Here is a 19,853-nt window from a genome sequence, read left to right on the forward strand (position 1 = left end):
CTGAGCCCATGAAGTCCAGGTGCACGGGTCTAAGTGACTTACTCTGTCACTTGCAAAGGTACAGACTGAGGGTAGGCCTACTCTTTCTTGTGGAAAAAAAAAAAAGAATAACAAAGGGTAGGATGAACTCAAATAACATGTAAGACAATTGTCATTTGTTATAGGCTACCTTATATTAACAGTAATGTCGTAGACTCGATCGGCTTGTCTGATCCATCCACTCCAACCCCTCTAATGAGACCACACAGGCAGTTTTGAGATTGTGGAAAGTGTCCCACGAGTGTGATGCTGCTGAGAGTGAGTGAAGCAGGGCGTCGCCGTGTAGGCTATAAGACTCGGAGGCAAATATACAGTCATTCCCTGCAGGTGGACATTATTGGGTAAAACACCCTCCTTCACTCTGTGAATAATATCCGTATACACAAAGACTCACTGTATAGCCTGCTGGCCGCTAATGTGTGTGCTTGTGTTGATACATCATGCACAGCACAGTGATATTTAAAGCATATTCATTTGTCTTCATAGTCCTTTGAAACAACAGTATTGCGCTGCCGGAAGCTTTCACAAACTAACGCGTAGATGTACCAGAAAGCTGTTCACGTAACAGACGGTGTTGGCTTGGCTATCATACGGAGAGTCACAGATCACGTTGTTTAAAGAACAGTGAGTGATTTTATGCTGCACTACGTCCACAGACGTCTCTGCTTATCTTGACGTCAGGAGAAGCCTGAGCGCACCAGCACAGCAACCACATCGCTCCCAGCGGGAAGGAGAGCACATCACAGCTACACATCGCCATTTAGGTACGTTTTATCCTTGTATTTCATCACATTAATGCATGAACAACCTTCTTTTGGTGACAACCCTTGTGCAGTGTCCATGTCGCATTTCTGCAGCCTGCTGATTTAAGCCAAAGATGCTGCCTTCCTTTGACTGTCGTACCCTTGAGCTCTGCAGCAAGGCTCGCACACCCACACCGTCTTTCCTTTTCCCTAGCCTTTGCTTGTGTGATCACCAACACGAAATCGAACTCATATCAGTAATGCAGACATACTGCACCGGCGAAACGTTTTAATTCCCACTCAGCCTCCTGCTTGTCATTCACGCCCTGCAGCCTTCATGCAGAGCAGAGCTGCAAATGTTTCTCAGAGGAATTGCTTCAGCTTCCTTAAATTACAGCTCTTGCATTGGTAGATTTTGCTTTAATGTGCAAAAGCATTCTAGTTGTTTAATGCTTCAGATGTTAAATATAGAACAGGTCCTTCAGCTGGTTTCTGCCTCTACAGACCATGCACTTATTTTATGAGATGGTTTCATATGTGGTCCCTCTTCTGCTGCACTGTTTGCCCTACTTTCAAGATGTTATGAGTTGCTATTTCTTATTGCCTGATGGTTGTCAGTAAGTAACTGTAGTCGTTGTGGGTTGTGGCTTCATAGCTTTAAGCAGTGGTCATGTCTTCTTGTATGTGTGCAGGTGTAATTTTGTCTTGATCAATTTCCTGTTGATGCTTTTATTCTTATTCATTAATTATTTTCATTTAATAACATTTTGTTTCACCGTCTAAAAGTTATTTTAATCTAAATCCCCCTGTGTCAGATATAATGTAGAGCACAAGAGCAAAGCTTTTCAGTTAGTAAGAGACTACAGCTTCTTTATTTTCTTTTTCATTAACACAATAGATTATTCAGTCATCTTTCTTATATAACTGTAGTATGTTTGTCTTGGCATTAGGGCTACACAATAAATTGCAATTTTATCCGAATTGCGACACGAGCCTTCACAATGAACACATCACAAAAGTCAGATTTTATATGAAAAAAATAAATAAAACAGTTATAGTGTGGCCTATCAGTGTGTTCCACCTCAGCTGGTACATGTTAACAGTTGGATGGAGGCCTGGGTGTACAGTAATCGTCATGCTTTCAAATCATTTCTATTCAGTCAAATTTCAACCCAAATTTGTTGTCAGCTATCCTCACATTATTTTGGTGCCACTTAAGTGGAGAAAAAAATAGTTTTGGGGGGATATGATGCAAATACAGGTATGGTTAAAAACATGAAGGACAGCAGATAGACGTAGAAACTGTGCTGTATGCACTGTTCATTTTTGATAATTCATTGACGGTCATATCCTTATTGCGATTTTGAACAATGTTGCCTCACATCTCATATCTTTCTCATATCGTGCCTACTTGGCATCCAGTCCAATTAAACTTAGTGGTCTAAGAAATACAAGCATGAGCCGTGAAGCAGAACAATTTACATGAAAAATCAATGGTTTATTTAATGGAAGAAGAGTTTATGCTACAATCACATCAGTCAACCAAACTGTGATGGACATATTGAACTATTACTGACGCAGAGTACCACTCTAAGTCATTTAATTAATTACATTAAGCAGTGCATGAGTGCACATTGACTGTTGTATAATATTTCAAGTCAAGTCTTATCTACTCTTCTCCCCACTGTGCTGTAGAATAGTTGTAGCAGGATAATGAACGTGGTTGCCTTTTAGGAAACTGTTGTCTTGTCTTCATCAAAAGCCTCAGTCTCTTTAACAAATTTGTATCATTGAGTGATCTGGTTTTGATAACACAATGCAGCATAACTTGATTTTGAGTCTGTTTTAATTCTGTTCTTTTGCCCTGCAGCTGTAGTGTGGTGAATCCGATCCACGTTGTAGAATGCCTCTCGGAGAGGATGGAAATGGATGGAAAAAGAAGACATCAGACATCAAAGAACATTATGACTTCAAAGAAGTGCTGGGAACGTAAGTTGCTCTGATAGATACTATAGTGCTGGTTTCAGGGTGAGGTTGGATTACCTGAGGGGATAAAGTGGGGCCAACTGCACCCGAGGCCAAAGTCCTTTGAGGGTCCAGAACACCTCAGCTTGTCTCAGTCGCTACATCAAAAAACAAGGACGCTTTTTTATGAAAGGTACAATGATCTTGACTTTCAAATAGGCTGAATATAACATATTTAAGCTCCACTATTGCGCTGGTTGCTAGGTTGTGATGGATGCCTTGAAGTGAGATGTATCACAAAACATCATCGGCATATCTAGAAACCAAATTTAGGATGCTTTAATTTGAACTGGATGAGCTGACTCTTAAATGCTGTGATGTCTAGACACTTTGCCAAATCTGTTCTTTATGTATGTTGTTGTTCTAACATTGTCCTTAAAATGGAATTTACCAAAAGTTGGCAAAACAACTGACTAAAATCGAGCATAGGACCAAGTTGTGTTCCAGCAGTATAGGCAAATACTATAGGTGTTTTGGGACCGCAGGAACGTTTTCATAGTTCAAGGAACTGTTAAAAGCCTCCCCCTTTTTCATTGATTCCACACCACAGGAACTATGAGCTATTTTAGTTCCGAAAACCCTGTTTAGAGGATCATTTTTAGCCACTGTTTCAGTTCCTTCCTTGTTTCTGTTCCTCTTCAAAAAGTTCCCAGAACTGTTTGTTCTGTATACACCTTATGATGATGCTGTATGTAGTCTGCTTTGTGTACTTGAAGTGTTGGGTACATTCATATTTAAAAGAAAGTTGGAGAGTTGGAGGGGTTAAAAGCAACTCATTCGTTCCCCGTCTGTCCATGCTGTCATGGCTGCCATATTAAAGTCTGGACTCCAAAGGAACATGAGTCACATTTTGGACGGGTCTGTCACTTTTTTTTTTTGACTCAGACTTGTCTTATTCTTGGCTTTTGTTTGATGCTGACTCAACTGTTTCCCTTTCGCTTAGAAGCATTCATGAATATTTCCCTGGTCAATCTGACCTTCTGAGCCTTTAAAAAGTCTATGGAGAACAGAACTTTGTATGGACTGGTCAAAGGCAATATAAAGCAAACAGCAGACTAGTAAACAAATATAGCCATGCTGTCCACAAGTTTAGAATGACACTGCCAAATCAGCCATTACTTGTGTTCTCTTTGCGCATACCTTTTTGTTTGTGTGACTGGTTACAAATGAGTGTGTTTATTACTGAGCATTATTGTCTGTTTAGTTGTTCTTCCTCCCTTTTTGTGAGCCTGAGTAACTTTATTTCCGATTTCACACTGAATAAACCACTTTGACTTTAATAGCTAACAGCAGATTCACACTGGGAACTTTAACGAGCCATACAATACAGATGTTGTATTGTATTTGTTGTAAAGAAAGTTTGGTCTTCATTATAATTCTGACATTATGAAAGAAGCAAGTGAGACAAACATTTGTTTTCAAGCCCCTTTTTCATCCGGCCACTTTCCCTGAGACTACATTCAGCTGTTCTGTCTTACCGCCTACAAGTATCACATATACTATTCACACCAGAATACACAATGAAACCAGTAATTGAAAAAAAATGTAATCTGTCTTTTTTTTTATGTATTCAAACCAGCTGCACCGTCCTCTGCACATCAGATTATTGATTTGGAAGACGTGAGAGAAAGCAGAACAAGAGCAAACTTAAGCTTGGACCTAAGTCAGGTTCTCATATACTGCAGCTGTCGCCTTAGAATTGTGTGAAAAACACAATTGTCTGAAAACTCAAATAATTCTTTGATAGGCAAGAGGTCTTGTTGCAACCCTTCAATTCATTTTGCCTTTATGTTGACAACGATTGCTTTAGTTATTGCAACTCCAAAACAGACTATTCACTTTCAAATTAGGATTTATTACATCTTCTTTTAGCTTTAAACTGCTAAATTAATCTTCATTCAGTGGGTAAATGTTGCCTTGCAGCCAGTAATAGTAAGGGCTGGTCTCACAGCGACCTGTGACTGCACTCTCCAGGGGTACAGGACTGAGCCCAGATGGCCAGGCGGCACCCCTCCAACCCCCCGCTAAGTACAAGTGACCTCGCACACATCCACCTGTGATGACATGAATGCGCCATATGGAGTGTGGTTGTTTTCTGTCTTCCCTAAATCACACCTGCTTCCCCAGAGAGGCAGAACAGAATCAGATTTTAATGACTTTGTTACTCTGGTCCCCATCCAAAAGTGAAATGGCAGTGGGTAGATGACAAGTCTGTCCGGTTCTGTGAAGTACTGTAGGAGGACATCAGATAAGGCTCCATCAGTCTCTGTCTGTTTATTTGAAGGATGCATAGCTGCTGCTAAATCATGATAACCTCTGTTTTTAATTTAATACAACTCACAAGAACTCAAAACAGCCATTTTAATTTGTAGTATAATATTTAAGGTTATGTAACAAGGACTCAAAAGAGCGTTGCCAGGATTCCACATTCCCATATTTCAGGAAAAACATGAGGGGAGAAAAAAGCTATAGTAATATTTTCTTCCCTCCTGTCATTGTAGTTGGACCTGGCAGAGGGCAGAATTAATGTGTTGAAGGAAAGCTCCTTATGCTCGGAAGGCAGATTACAGAGGAGCTTTATCCAGGAATTCAGCGTGTGAAGTTAATTGATTTATGTTGAAATATTATATTCCAATCCAGCTCATTCTTGCAGTTCTACTCCTGTTTAGAGTCCACTTCAGGACAAGCTGTCCTCAGGGTGGTCTTGGCAGATAAAAGAATCCCCACCTCTACAGTTAGCATGTCTGTCACCATTTGCCCACATACATTTTTTAATTTGAATTTCCAAACATGACTTTCCTTTCAAAATGCTATTTTTGAGGAGGAAAGAAACCACACAGACAAAGCAAATCGTTTTGAAATAAGTCTTTCTTGATGAGCCCTTTAAGGAGTTACGATTCAGTTTTTAAGTCAATATGGTACCTCATATCTGATCATGTATTTGTCAAATAAAGGTGAAACACCACAAACGCATTTAGTGACATTCATGTAGTCTGGATTTCTCTACTGTGATATGGAAGCCACCCAGGCAGTTTTTGTAAAAACAGAAGGAGAGAGCAAAGCAGCTCACCCAAGTTGTTGAGTTATTGTTGTAAATGCTAGAATGGTCCGCTGATTTACCTTTCACTGTCACCCTAACCCTGTATCTTTACAGTTTGATTTAATGTCCCATGAAAATACGCTAATACTGTAACTTTGGTCATTGACTTATAAGTAAGGACAGATAAGTAAGACTTATAAAGGCGTGAGTTGTGATATTTATGGATGCACTTGCACCTAATTTGTCATGACAGAAATGAAGAGCATGTGCCCTGTTAACAAAATTGTTTAGACCTCAACCACGTGTTGAATTAAATGTATGGCTGATGCTGAGCTCTCCTTTTAAATCTCTCCTCTATTGAACATTACCAAACCAAATCGTTACCTGTTACATATACAGAATTTGGTAAAAGAAATACCTGCAAAGGTCTACAGAATTTGGTGTTGATTTTCAGTTTCAGCAGCAGTGCTGGCAACCCTCTCAAAGCTTCTGATTGCAATATCAAAGGCTAGATTGTCATAGGCTAGATTTTTTAACAATCCTTTGTCATCAGGAAAGACCTCTGTGAAAGTTCAAATATACAGAATGTTTGACACAAGATATAAATGTGATAGAAACAAAAGATAGTTATGAAATGCAACAGTAATAAAAAGAGGAGCACAGGCCTCTTAAGGCGTATAGTACACCCTTTTTATTTTATTAAAATCCTCAAGCAAATAACTGTTGTTGGTAGAGACATATTCCCAGAACTATAGCAATAATTTCAATATACAATGTTGCCTACAGTATACATAAAGCCTCAGCATCTCAGATTTGTATTTTTGTGATTATTGGGGTGTCTGTTATTTTTGGTTTAATGCCTAACTGAACAATAACATTCACTTACTCATCTGATGCTCGTTCATGAGTCTGGTAAGGATGCAAAATGCAATAGGTTCCTCCCTGTCCCTTTTGCTACATCTTTCCACTAACTTCAATGTAAATCCAGCCAGAACTTGGTATATAATTCTACTTTCATTCAAGATATAGAACCAAGAACAGAACTTTTTTTTTGGTGGAGGTAGATATTTAAAAAGAAACACACGATGGAGGCTTGTTTTAACAGTCACTTTCCTGGCTGTGTATAATGGGCATAAACATTGTGACCCTGCAGCTCCAAACACTTTTAGAAAGCACTCGTACTGTTTGGTGGGTTTATAGTGAAGAGTTGAGGAGTTAAGAGATTTGACCTACACATGTTTTTAGTGAAGGAAATACAAATGTACTTTTCACATTTTATTTGTGAATGGTCTTGTCCCAGTGTTTTTGAGATGAATATATAAAGCTATTTTTCATAAACAGGCTCTTGTAAGAATGACTGGAGAATATTTGGAGTGGGGTTGTGCTTTGACCTAGACATGTTTTGTACACTAATCTCCTCCCTGCCCTCTCTTTTCCTCTCTCAAAAACACACATAAATACACACTCACAAAATGGATTAAGCTAAAAAGAGAAAGCTTTTTTTGGGACTTGGAGACATGTTGGGGTTGAAGGGAGCGCTAGCATCCGATGGGATCGATAGAGTGATGGATGTGTCTGCAGCAGGCCGGACTTTGGTTGATAGATGATGAATGGTTTTATTTAAAAAAATATGAGTTAATGATTTCTTCCATTGCAGCAAACATCAATTATTTTGAGTGCAAAGGGATTTATTATTATCACATTCTTGATCCTTGAATTGCTGCTTTGCCTTGAATTACGTACAAGCTTGGCCTTCATAAAAAAGTCTTTATCAAGTGTTGAATTAAAACTGTAAAACCGCAGAGCATATTGAAGTGAGTAATACATCATATAATACACCTTACTGATGGCATGTGAATATTTGTGGTCATTTTGATAAAGGTGTTGGCCGACCTTGAACAAAGAATTGATTGCAGATGTGCACTTGAAGTCTTCAGGTCTGCATTGCACTTGTAGAATGGTGTAAGCTTTTTATTGTCAAATATTTTCTTATTGAATGATGCCAAACTCAAGAAGTCACTCAGAATGAAGGGAGGACTTTTCTCACAGTTTGGAACATCTGGTGTAACTCACTATTTAGTAAGTGTTAACATGTCTTCACGAGTTCAACCTTAATGTATATTCTTTGGAAATTGGCGCCACACAATGTACCTCTATAAATCTGATGTGTCAATCAATCAGTGTAGTGATGAGTGTTGAGTACTAGAAAACTGAACCAACTGATCAAGCTAATGCTAGCTTGTTAATGTATCACCTGGCTTAAAGCTCCTGTGAGGAGTTTTTAGCTGGTAGTGAAACAGTGTGAAATTAATACTGATGTCTCTTCATGAACATCAAAAGCAAAGGGGACCATCAGTGACACATTATTTTATTTCTATATTGTTAGTATTATTGTATGAAACAGCTGCAGGGGGGTAGGGGTCAGATGAAGTGATTGACTGCAGGCTGCAGAAACAGACTATTTTTCCACAGCAAAGATTGCCAATTAGGTGATTTTTTTTGTTGCTGTTGAATACTTACACCTACTGAAAAAAAAAAAAATTCAAGTTCCTCACAGGAGCTTATGTAAAGAATTTATCATAATATTAAATATGATTGACAAATCTGACCCAAATTTGCCAAAATCAGGGAATATAAAAAAAAAGGACACAGTATATCTATATAACAAATCCTGCGTCTCCACTGCCAGTAGGAAAACCATTTTGCAATCTAAAATTAGGCTTTTTAGGGGTACGTATGTATTGGAATCGGATCTGAACTGAAAAAAAGTAGATTGGTGCATCTCTAATGATCATCAAACCTAACTGATCTACAGATAGGCCTAACTGTATGTCAATGTACATCTTGAGTTTGTTTACAGCTTACAGTGCAGCATTATTCTAAGTAGCCAATTCCACTAACAGCACGTCACATTAAACATCATTATAATGTAGTGTAAGGTGAAGCCTCGAAGACATTTCAGACAGAATTAAGAGCACACTTATCAAAAGCACTGAGAGACGCTGACAGCGATATGAGAACGCGTGAATCAATATTTTCCCATAAGGACAGCTGGGATTTCAGTGTTTCCCAACAACAACTTGGATCTGTGTGTGTGTGTGTGTGTGTGTGTGTGTGTGTGTGTGTGTATGAGAGAGAGCGTGATGGAGAAGATGTGTGCAGAGAACCATGCTGTTGTGTCCATGTTGTGCTGATGGCTGTGGGGCAGACACCATCACACTGTTACAGATGCATGATAAACAGACAGAGGACACTTATGTAATGCTTCATCTGTCCGTCTGTCTGTGTGTCTGTCTGTTTGTGTGTCTGTCTGTTTGTCTGTCTGTCTGTCTGTCTGAATATGTATCTGTTTAAAAATTTAAAAAAGGCTAAAAATATTTTGCGTGAGTGAATCAATACAAAAACAAAATGACCTTCAGCTATTGTGCTTCAGAACAAGGACTCATAATCTTGTAATTTATCTCATAACACTTTTCAACTGTCGACTTATTTCTTCTTAACTCGTCACTTCAGTGCAGCTACAGTAGCTTCCTCTTTTCTCACTTCTAGTCTTTCTTTCCTGAAACCTCCTGAGTGCAAACCCCTACTGTGTCGAGTAGAAATTAGCAACTGGGTAGTTAATTATAATGTGTCTCACGGCAACAGCAGCAAACTCTTTGTACAAGCATTTTTTTTAATTGTATGAGTAGTATAATTAATGCATGGATCAGGTCATAGACAGTAAAGACTTGAGTCCAAAATACTATTCAGGGTTTTACAGTAGAATAAGCACTCAATGAATTGCTGAAAATTATATCTTGACATAATGTTTATTGTATTTATTGCTAATGTGTTTTAGTCAATGGAGAATCAACCAAAACAAATTATTGTCACAAACCAAGAAATTTGACAATGTGATCATATATCATTTACTCCACTGATAGTTTTGTCACTGTCATCTTTAAGTTTTAAAAAAAATATTTAAATTAGTTATTGTTGTGTAGGTTATGATTTGTGACTTTTCTCTTTTTCTAAAGGTTTATTTTAGAGAAAAGACAGGGGATAGAGTCAGAAATCAGGGAGAGAAAGAGTGGGGAATGATATGTTAGGCCCGCTTAGAGGACTTTAGCCTCCGTACATGGGGTGTGCGTACTAGCCAATAGGCTACTGGCGCCTCCCTGATTTGTGACATTTCTGTTAGAATTTTTTTCATTTATTAGCTCGAATTTAAAGAGAGAATAACTCTTTTGTTACAAAAGGCACCGTGTACCACTTTTTTACAAAGCTGCTTTTGTCGAGGACAGCCATAATGACCATTGATTCATTTTGATGCTAACTAGCTTAACCTTGCTAGCTAAAGATAAAATGTAAATCAACAAAAGGATATTCCTGAATAACAACACAAAGACTCATATGAAAATAATCCCTCTCTATTATAAGACCTATTAGAAGTGTGTGTCAGTTTCATCAAAGACACTTCCCTGCCTGTGTTTTCTTACATCGTTATGTTCAGGACATTTTTGAGTGACAACCTTTGGGCAGTCGATATGTATTCCCAAACAAATAACATAAGGGACTCAATCAAACTTGGATGAGATTGTACGGATTGTACACATGCATCTAAGGGGAAGCTAATATTATCATTGAGCCAGGGAGGAGGGTCCACTTTTTGAATAGTTTGTTTACAACAAAAACAAACAGTTCTCATTGTGCCTTTTATATTTCCCTAACAAAAAAATAATGTTGTTGGATTTGAAGTAAAAAGCCAAACCTTCTAGGGCGCTATAGCGTAGTAGTTAGTGGGCGTGCCTCATGTACACAGTCTGTGGTCCTCCTGACGGGCGACCCGGGTTTGAATCCGACCTGTGGCTCCTTTCCCGCATGCTGTTCCCCCTCTCTCTCCCTCTGGTTTCCGACTCTATCCACTGTCTTATCGCTAAAATAAAGGCATAAAAAGCCCCAAAAATAGACCTTTAAAAGAAAAAGGCAAACATACTCTCTTTCCTCCTATTTTAAACATCCACTAAGATTGTATAGATTTCCACTCACTAATAATAGAAGATTGGAGCTCTGAGGGAATTTTGCCCGTTAATACTGGAGGTTTAAACACATCAAAATGCTTTTACTGGTCGATGAGTGTGGGAGCTTTATGCAATTTGGCCCAGAGATTATTTTCAGGACTTTTAAGCGAATGAAACACAAGATGTGAGTGAGAATCGTCTCTCCTCATGTGCATGAAACGCTTCTGCTGCGATGGTTCGTTGAGCACAAGATGGCCACAGTACAAAGACATCTCAGGGATTACCACAGCTCCACATTGAGCGTTTACTATGACAACAGCATCCATCCTTTTCCTTTTAACGTCGCATACTTAAGTTGAGCTCCTCACATCCTCCACAGTGTGACAGAGGGACAAAGAGGAGGAAATATCTGCGAGGACATGAACATTGAACTTCCACTGTGCATTGCATGACAGCGCCATTTCATTCACATGTAAAGGATCCCTGCGGTTGCTAACAATGTGCGTGTGTGTGTTCATGCCTCCTCCTGAGCTCCCTCCCACACTTCTGGAGGGAGACTGTGTAAATACACACTATTCTCCCCTCTCAACATCACGATAATCCATAATGCAGTCTAGTCTCCCTCAGAATCTACATTTACTCTATCTATTATTCAACGGATTAAAAATAGTTCCCTTTTTTTTTTACAACAACTGATATTACTAAAAATGTCTTGATGTGACTATTGCTTCACCTCCTGAGCTTTCTCTCAAACCCCCAAAAAACCTGTCATCATTTTGAATTATTTATATGAACACCACTCACACTCACAGAAATAATTTTAGTACACACACACACACACACACACACACACACACACACACACACACACACACACACGCACGCACACACGCACAGATGGCTGAATGGAGGGTATTTTGAGATCTTTTTTAAAAAGCTCTGTTGTTGTGGGTAGTTGAGAGACCTTTTTTTAAGTTCTAAAAGCTCCTTAAAATCTTTTTTTGCGTGGGAGTCATACGAAATAATGAATTGGCACTAAAATAAAAAGGAGAATATTTTATCTTTTTAGTGGCTTTGTTTTTTTCTTCCAACCCATCAGCCTGAGAAGAATAAATCCTACACTGTCCATTTCACCCCTCACTCCCACACATTCCTTTTCTTCTCTCTTTTGTCTGCATAATTTGTGTGTGCGTGTGTGTGTGTGTGTGTGTGTGTGTGTGTGTGTGTGTGTGCGTGTGTGTGTGTGTGTGTGTGTGTGTGTGTGTGTGTGCGTGTGTGTGTGTGTGTGTGCCTCTGTTTTAGGGGAGCTTTCTCAGAGGTGGTTCTAGCCGAAGAGCGGGGGACCCAGAGGCTTGTGGCCATCAAGTGCATCCCCAAGAAAGCGCTGGAAGGCAAAGAGAACAACATCGAGAATGAGATCGCCGTACTGCACAGGTGAGTTCACCTGAGTTCCTCGCCACGTGTCCAGCTTGAGGAACAGATTCGGTGTTATGTGCAAACAGAATTCATGCAAGGGGTCAATTGAATGTGTGACTAAATAAATGCATGGTGTCAGTAGAAACAGTAGGATTGTGCACCGGAAATGTCAGGAGTAAAGAAGATAGACCTATTTTTAGTGTCCCTGTTGCCAGGGCAACTGCACACAGAGGCGGAGATGGTGTGGAGTTCCCCGCAGCAGTATTGAAGAAAGAGAAGAGACATAGAGGTTGGAGATGTCGGGGGGGGGGGGGGGGGGGGGGATATGGAGGAAAGGGAGGAGTGGAGTTTTGCCAAATTCTTAAAGCCAGCATGGAATCAATCAGAGAGAAATGTTTGCTAGAGAAAGTAAAATAAATGATCTGATCTAAGGGAGTTCTCTTATTCAACTACTAGTGACATTAGCCTCTCTCAGCTTCTGTTGTGTGACACAGATGGGGTGTTCACATGCTCTTAACTTGCCTTGTGAGCCAGGAGATTGGCCTGACAGTCTGATGGCTGATATTGCAATAACAACATGAAGTGCAGCAAACAAAAATGAAAGACTACATATCAGCTCAAACTTACAATTTCTCTCTTATGTGCTTTTCCATCTAAAACGGCACCAATTTGTACGTCTGAAGGTAGCTGGTAGCTTTTCCTTATAAAGTAATTTTTCTTATTTATTGATTTAAATTATTTATTTTTTGCAAATGCTCACGTTGCAATGGCAAATAAACTGCAGCCGTGGAGTCTAGCATGTGTTGTAGTCATTTTTGTCAAACCCTAATGCTGTAATCTCCAAAGCTGTTCATTGTTAAAGCTTCTAGCTGCACACACTGAGCATTTTTTTGTTTCCCAGAAAGAGGTTTTCAACTGAATCTAAATCTCCTCTGTTTGATCTGAGAGGCATTTTTTCGTTCACATTTTTCCGAGATCAGGGCAAACTAATAGGTGTGATCCGAACTGACTGTAGGCTTTCCATAGCAGAGAGGGAACAGAGCACTCTAAAGTCTGAATTATGTAGCAAGAATGCCATCTGGTGTCCACCTGACAGTTAGCATTAGAGAAATGAGGCTCAATTAAAAATGCAACATCTCTTATCGAATATCTTTTTTTCCCCCCATTTTATCATCCGCAGAATACAGCACCCAAACATTGTGTCACTGGAGGACATCTTTGAAAGTACATCTCATCTATATCTTGTCATGCAGCTGTGAGTTCTGCATCCTTTACATAACACAACAGACTATTAGATAACAGATCACATGCATTTCAAGTAGCACGTTTTTTTGTTTTAAGCAATATTGCTATCAAAGGATTTTGGTTAAAGGACAGCTTAATTATCATCCCATTTCCCTTTTTAAGCTTCAAACATATAAAGTTGTACGGTTTTTCCACCATTGTAAATTCTTCTGTTTCCCTTTGAAACTATAAAAAAAAAGATATTTCCACATTTATTGTTATATATCTATATATATATTATATAAGTATCTCTTATGTATTATATTTAGTATGCTCAAAACTATTGTCTTGTCTATTTTTATTTAAGCACATTTCTAATTAGACTCAGATCTTTTGGTGAAAATGTGTTTTTCAAAGTAATTTTAAGGTTGAATTAATATTTGATATTACAGCATCAATTTGTTATCAGTGGTAGGTAGATGCTTGTTGAAGGGGTTTGAACTAGAGGTTTAATTGATGTTTTTTTTTAAATGACTATTTGGCTGTTTTCCCTGATTTTCGCCTGGCAGGGTGTCCGGAGGTGAGTTGTTCGACCGGATCGTGGAGAAAGGTTTCTACACAGAGAGAGATGCCAGCCAACTCATCCACCAGATCTTAGATGCAGTCAAATATCTCCATGACATGGGGATCGTTCACCGAGACTTGAAGGTATCACTGCTCAAGGAAGACAGAAATGGATCAGCTCCTTCTGGCCTGCAGTTGATCCCTTCTCTATAAACGTAAACCTTCTTCTTCTTGTTTTTTTGCAGCCAGAGAATTTGCTGTATTACAGTATGGACGAAGACTCCAAAATCATGATCAGTGACTTTGGTCTGTCCAAGATCGAAGGGGCAGGAAGTGTCATGTCCACAGCGTGTGGTACTCCAGGATATGTGGGTAAGTCAGACTCTCTTCTCCCCTCCTCTCCTGCCCCTCATCTCTTTCATGTGAGCTCAGCTCTTCTGTTTGAGCTCAACTCCCCTCTTTATTCATGCCTGTGTGAGAGGCTCTTTCATCCACTGCTCAGTCAATTGTAAGTGTTTCAGAAGGGTTCTTACCTGTTTAACGTGACCTAACAGACCATATGGTAGGACTGAGAGGTTAAGATTACTTGAATTTTCTCTCACTGCTGCGCTGTGTTGTATTTATTTCCACTTGCACCTGATGACTCCTGTGTGTGTGTGTGTGTGTGTGTGTGTGTGTGTGTGTGGTTCACAGCTCCCGAGGTTCTCGCTCAGAAGCCGTACAGCAAAGCGGTGGACTGCTGGTCGATAGGAGTTATTTCTTACATTCTGTGAGTCTGAGCTACTTCATCTTTGAGCGTTAAGTAAAGAGACCGCCGTTTCCCTAATTCTGACTTTGTTCTGAATCTTCCTCAGGTTATGTGGATATCCTCCATTTTATGATGAAAATGATGCCAAGTTATTCGAGCAGATTCTCAAAGCAGAGTATGAATTTGACTCTCCGTACTGGGATGATATTTCAGATTCAGGTATGGACAAAAAACACCTCCCATTTTGACACCACTGAAAAACAGAGTGGGCTGTAACAACTTAAACTTCATCACTGTCTGCAGCCAAAGACTTTATCTGTCACCTGATGGAAAAAGAGCCTATGAAGAGATACACATGTGAGCAGGCCCTGCAGCATCCATGGTGAGAGGGTCAAAACATTCATTGTTTCTGTATTTAAAGAATAATGAGAGATACACTGAATCTCATCCTTTCGGCAGTAGCTCAGTCTGTAGGGACTTGGGTTGGGAATCGGAGGGTTGCCGGTTCAAGTCCCAGCACGGACCAAGTCTGGAAGTTGGTCTGGTAGCTGGAGAGGTGCCAGTCCACTTCCTGAGCACTGCCGAGGTGCCCTTGAGCAAGGCACCAAACCCCAAAACTGCTCTGGAGCGCTCGCTGTGGGCAGCCCCCTCACTCTGACCCCTCTCCATTAGTGCATGTCCATAGGATCCTGTTTGTGCATGTGTGTGTATTTCAGCCTATTTGTGTGTTCATGTTCATTAGACAGAGTGTAAAATTGAATTTCCCCTCGCAGGATTAATACAGGATAAATTATTATTATTATTATTATTATTCATTGTGGTTTAGATTTTCCTGTTGAACATCATTTTATGCTTTTGCTAAACATGACAAAAAGACAATCCAATAATTGATCATGAATATGATGCATGGCTGCTATAAACGTTTTATTCTCAACAATCATTAACACATTTTTTCTATCAAATCTCCTCTTTGACTACAAAAACGTCTCAGTAATAAAAATAAATTGCAAAACTTGGAAATTCTCAGCGCTGAAGGTTGACTCAGTTTCAAATATAGTATTCAACACTCCAAGATATTTGGTTTACTCTCATATCTTCATGACAAAGTTTAGTATCGGATCTTTATATTTGAGAAAATGGAGGCAGCTAATGCTGAGCGTTTTAGTGATACACTTTATCAAGTGCCTCAGTTAACTGTAAACTTCCTTTCATACTCGTGTACTTTGCAGGATCTGTGGAGACACAGCTCTGGACAAGAATATCCATGAATCTGTCAGTGCTCAAATCAAGAAGAACTTCGCTAAAAGTAAATGGAAGGTCAGTGCAAAGAGCAACCTGCTGATAGAGCAGAATGAAGATTGGCAGGAGTTACTGCACATTCTGTATGCTGGTGCTGTTTTTCCTCCATCGCTAGCTGTCAGACATGAAAGGTTTTTTTCCCTCTGCTTCCCCCTTCCCCCTCTCTCTCTCTCTCTCCATCTCACACTCCGTCCGTGCAGCAAGCATTTAATGCCACAGCAGTGGTGCGCCACATGCGGAGGTTGCAGCTGGGCACGAGTCTCGAGGGACCCAGCCAGATTACTCCCACCAGTCCCTGCCATGGACTTCTGCTCCCAGAGGAAGAGGAGGAGGAGGAGGAGGAAGACGAGCTTGGGAACGGGGAGGAGGAGAGCTGTAAGTGCACAGTTCACTTACGGGAATAAAGCCACACAGGATGTGGTTAAATGTTGGTAAGATAAGCTAGTAACACACATCAAAGTTACTGTGATCACAATTTGTCAACTTGTAAATAGCACTCATGTCAACAGCCAAGCTAATAACAGCGAGGTGACTAGTAGTGCCTTTCACTTTAACAGAGGTAGATATGTTGCTAGTATTTACATAGTTCTGTAGAAGAGGAAATCCTCAAAAGATCCTCTAGACTTGCTACTAAATGTTTGTCTTTCCTGCACACTTTATTAGCAGCAATCCTCGGCTACACAATTGTTCATTAACAAGCATCTGTAGAAGAATAAGCAGGCATTTGGTTTGCTGCACTGTGGCTCAAAAATAGATCCCTACAATGCCAGAAACAATAATTTAGCTATTGACTTTTATTCAGAATAAGCCACAAAATGACTTTGGAAAGTGATGCTTATTTGAAGCTTGCTTTGCTGGGGACGAGTATTCCTTTTCTCTACACAGGTTCTCTTCATTTTTTTTTTTTACGACTGTTAACGGGAATAGCCTCAAACATAAAAATTAAAACCACTTTGAAAAATCATCAGAATTAAACTTGAATTTACTTCTTTTTTTTTTTAATCTTCAGTGTCCCACTACGAGGACGGGCGCCGGGGAAGCAACGAGGGCAGCGCAGATCGGGACAGCCTGAGAAGCTGCACTTACTGCTGCCGGCCAGCCAGTCGCGTCTGAGCACAAACTCCCGTTGTCATGGTGACATTGTACCCCTGGAGCGTACAGAGCCCGCCCCGCCCAGTCTGGCCAGGAATGCAGAGCAGCTGTCAGGCAGGGTCCACAAGCAAGCAGGTCACTGTCACAGTGTGGAGAATCATGCCACAAGTTTTATCCCAGAAACCTAACAAAAAAAAACCATCCGTACTCGAGATTCACAGATCAAGCTTATCTTTACTGCAGAACAGAATGCACAGCTGTTTTTTTAAAAAAAAGGCCTCTCTGCATGATTATCCTGAAATAAACCCTCTAAGCAACTAAACATGTAGTTTTGCCTAATGTAGCTGTAGCAGACAGGGTTCACATTTAAAACAAGTGGCTTCAAGAAGATGATCAGCTTGAAGTCTAACTTGAAGTCAATGCATTAATATAATCTTTCTTTTGGTTTTCTAATTATCCGTCACATCTACCTCTAACTCCAACTGTTGTCAGTCCACACCCTCTACATTAATGGCAGCCTTCTGCCTGACAGGGCACAAAGAGACACACAGTGCTTAAATTTACTCCTGCTTGTCTTGATATCCGTCAGTGTTGCTCAGTGTAGTCACTGACCAGGTAGCTGTTACATGGAGTTCATTTGAAAGGGTGTGTTCACTGCTGATGCCACCAGCCCGGCGTGTTCAGATCGACCACTCTGTCCTTTTTCTTGTTTAAAGAGGAATTCATGTATATTTTAACCTAGGTCATATTTATGTTAAGAATAATATGAGCTTGTAAATGGCAAAAAGAAGTACCTTTAGTGGTTCAAACCAGCTCACCTGTGAATGCCCCGAAGGATTACATTGTAGCCATGAAAGCCTTGTTACGGCAATACTGGAGTGATTTCAAAACTGCTAAAACCTAGAACACAAACACCACTAATAAAAAGGGCAGAGGTTAAAAAATACTGGAATTTCCCTTTTTATGTTTTTTGTTTTGTATTTAGTTCAAAGTCTTTTTGGAAAGAGGAGATGTTTCAGGGTGTTTTGGACTCTATATTCTGGCTCAGACTGGGTTTGCGAAGGGTGGTTCTGATATGGAGTGTTTGCATGCTTTTTTTTGGCGAGAAACATCGAAATGTATGAATATCAAGAGAAGACTTTAATTATTCTTTTTTTTTTTAGTTTTATGACTGTTCTGTTTTCCGAGGCTCAAACTGAGATCCCTATGTTATAAACTCACAGGAATCTGACCTCAGAGGAGGAATTGTTTTGAAGGTGCATTCACGCCTATTTAAAAAAAATATATATATATATCATATCACACTCATTCTCTCTGTTCAGTTCCTGACAAGCGTCTGATCAGCCTGCTGTCGGTCTCTGTGTTTGATGCTGAGTGTCAGGGATCTCAGTCTGGGCGCTCCGCCTGCTCTGTGCTGTGCACCTCTAGTGGAAGAAGTTTTGGTCTACTGTTTGCATGACCTGGTTAAATATGTTTACATGAATGATGATCAATTAGTATAAACACACATGAATATTATTACTCTGTTGTATTGAAAAAAAAAATTGTAATACTGTAATTTTGAGCTATATAATGTGAAGTGAGTAACACAAGAAGTAATGTGGTTGACAAAGTACAACACAGCACAGTGGACTTATCATTTGCATCCACTAAGATGGTCAAGTCTTGACCTGAATAACTTTTTTTTCTCTTTATTTTTCACTTAAATGTTTTTTTTTCTTCCTGTCAGTTTTCTTGCTGTACATGTATGAATTATTAAACGATGTATCCCTGTCTGATTCCCAGGCACAAGCAGGAAAACTATACATAAATTAAAGTGCCAGCCACAGTATAAAACATGGAAATGATGCAGGATACATCTCCTGTCAGCCCTGGAATTAGCCTTCAAGATTGATTTGTCCTCATCCGCAGTATATAAACCAAAGCCATAAGGGGAAGTAGAGATGTTTAACTCTATATTCAGATAAGTTATCTTATGAATTTATGACTCAGATGACGGATGGCAATGTTTCAGCAACTTGTAAAGAAAACAAATCAGAGGCTTTGTTCTCACCGCAACAACTAGCTAAAGATATAAATCATACTGTTATTTATTTTGGGTATGTCAACACATAGTACTTTTGTTAGCCGTAAGGCTTTAGCCAACAAGCTATTAAAAATATGTTTTGTCCACTTTAAATGAGTTCCCATAAATGTCATTGAAACATACAGGTCCCTCGTGCAGTAAAATAATGGAATCACTCTGGATTTATGTGACCGTAATTGTGGAAAATATGCAAATTGTGTGTGAAGGGCTTCATGTTAAATGTAAGAAAGCCAATGTTGATGACTTTGGCGATTATTTGTTTGGTAATAACCTTATGTTGAACTGAGATTTGTTTCCACTTGACTTTTTTTTTAACTTGAAAAAAAAATGCTTGTTTTACCCATTACAAACACATCTAAATGCATAAAAGAAACACCTGTATATTATATATATATAAATATAAGTATATATTGTATATCCTTTTTTGTAAAAGCTGTTTTGAGCTACAAATGTATGGATGCAATGCATCATGGGTTATTGAACAAGATATAAGAAAATACGATTTGTACCCACAGAGTTACGATTGCAGGAAATTAAATAAAACTTCCTTGTCTATGCATTGTGTGTTCTGTCGTCA

The 19,853-nt window shown here is 39.5% G+C and overlaps 1 protein-coding gene across 2 annotated transcripts; it reads left to right on the plus strand.

Moving 5' to 3' along the window:
- Positions 1-541: 541 nt before the first annotated feature.
- On the plus strand, positions 542-19,835 carry camk1a (calcium/calmodulin-dependent protein kinase Ia). 2 transcript variants are annotated; one of them, XM_020629057.3, is made up of 12 exons: positions 542-803; positions 2,653-2,771; positions 12,150-12,281; positions 13,444-13,518; positions 14,057-14,195; positions 14,297-14,423; positions 14,745-14,820; positions 14,906-15,018; positions 15,103-15,181; positions 16,029-16,116; positions 16,299-16,529; positions 17,108-19,835. In XM_020629057.3, the coding sequence occupies exons 2-11, from the start codon at positions 2,686-2,688 to the stop codon at positions 16,500-16,502; spliced, it is 1,119 nt and encodes a 372-aa protein (XP_020484713.1). In that variant the 5' UTR covers positions 542-803; positions 2,653-2,685; the 3' UTR covers positions 16,503-16,529; positions 17,108-19,835. The 2 variants fall into 2 exon arrangements, with proteins under 2 accessions (XP_020484713.1, XP_020484712.1); XM_020629056.3 differs by having other exon boundaries at positions 559-803; positions 16,299-16,473.
- Positions 19,836-19,853: the final 18 nt, after the last annotated feature.

Source organism: Labrus bergylta, chromosome 5, assembly GCF_963930695.1.
Source record: "Labrus bergylta chromosome 5, fLabBer1.1, whole genome shotgun sequence".
In the NCBI taxonomy this organism is placed as follows: Eukaryota; Metazoa; Chordata; class Actinopteri; order Labriformes; family Labridae; genus Labrus; species Labrus bergylta.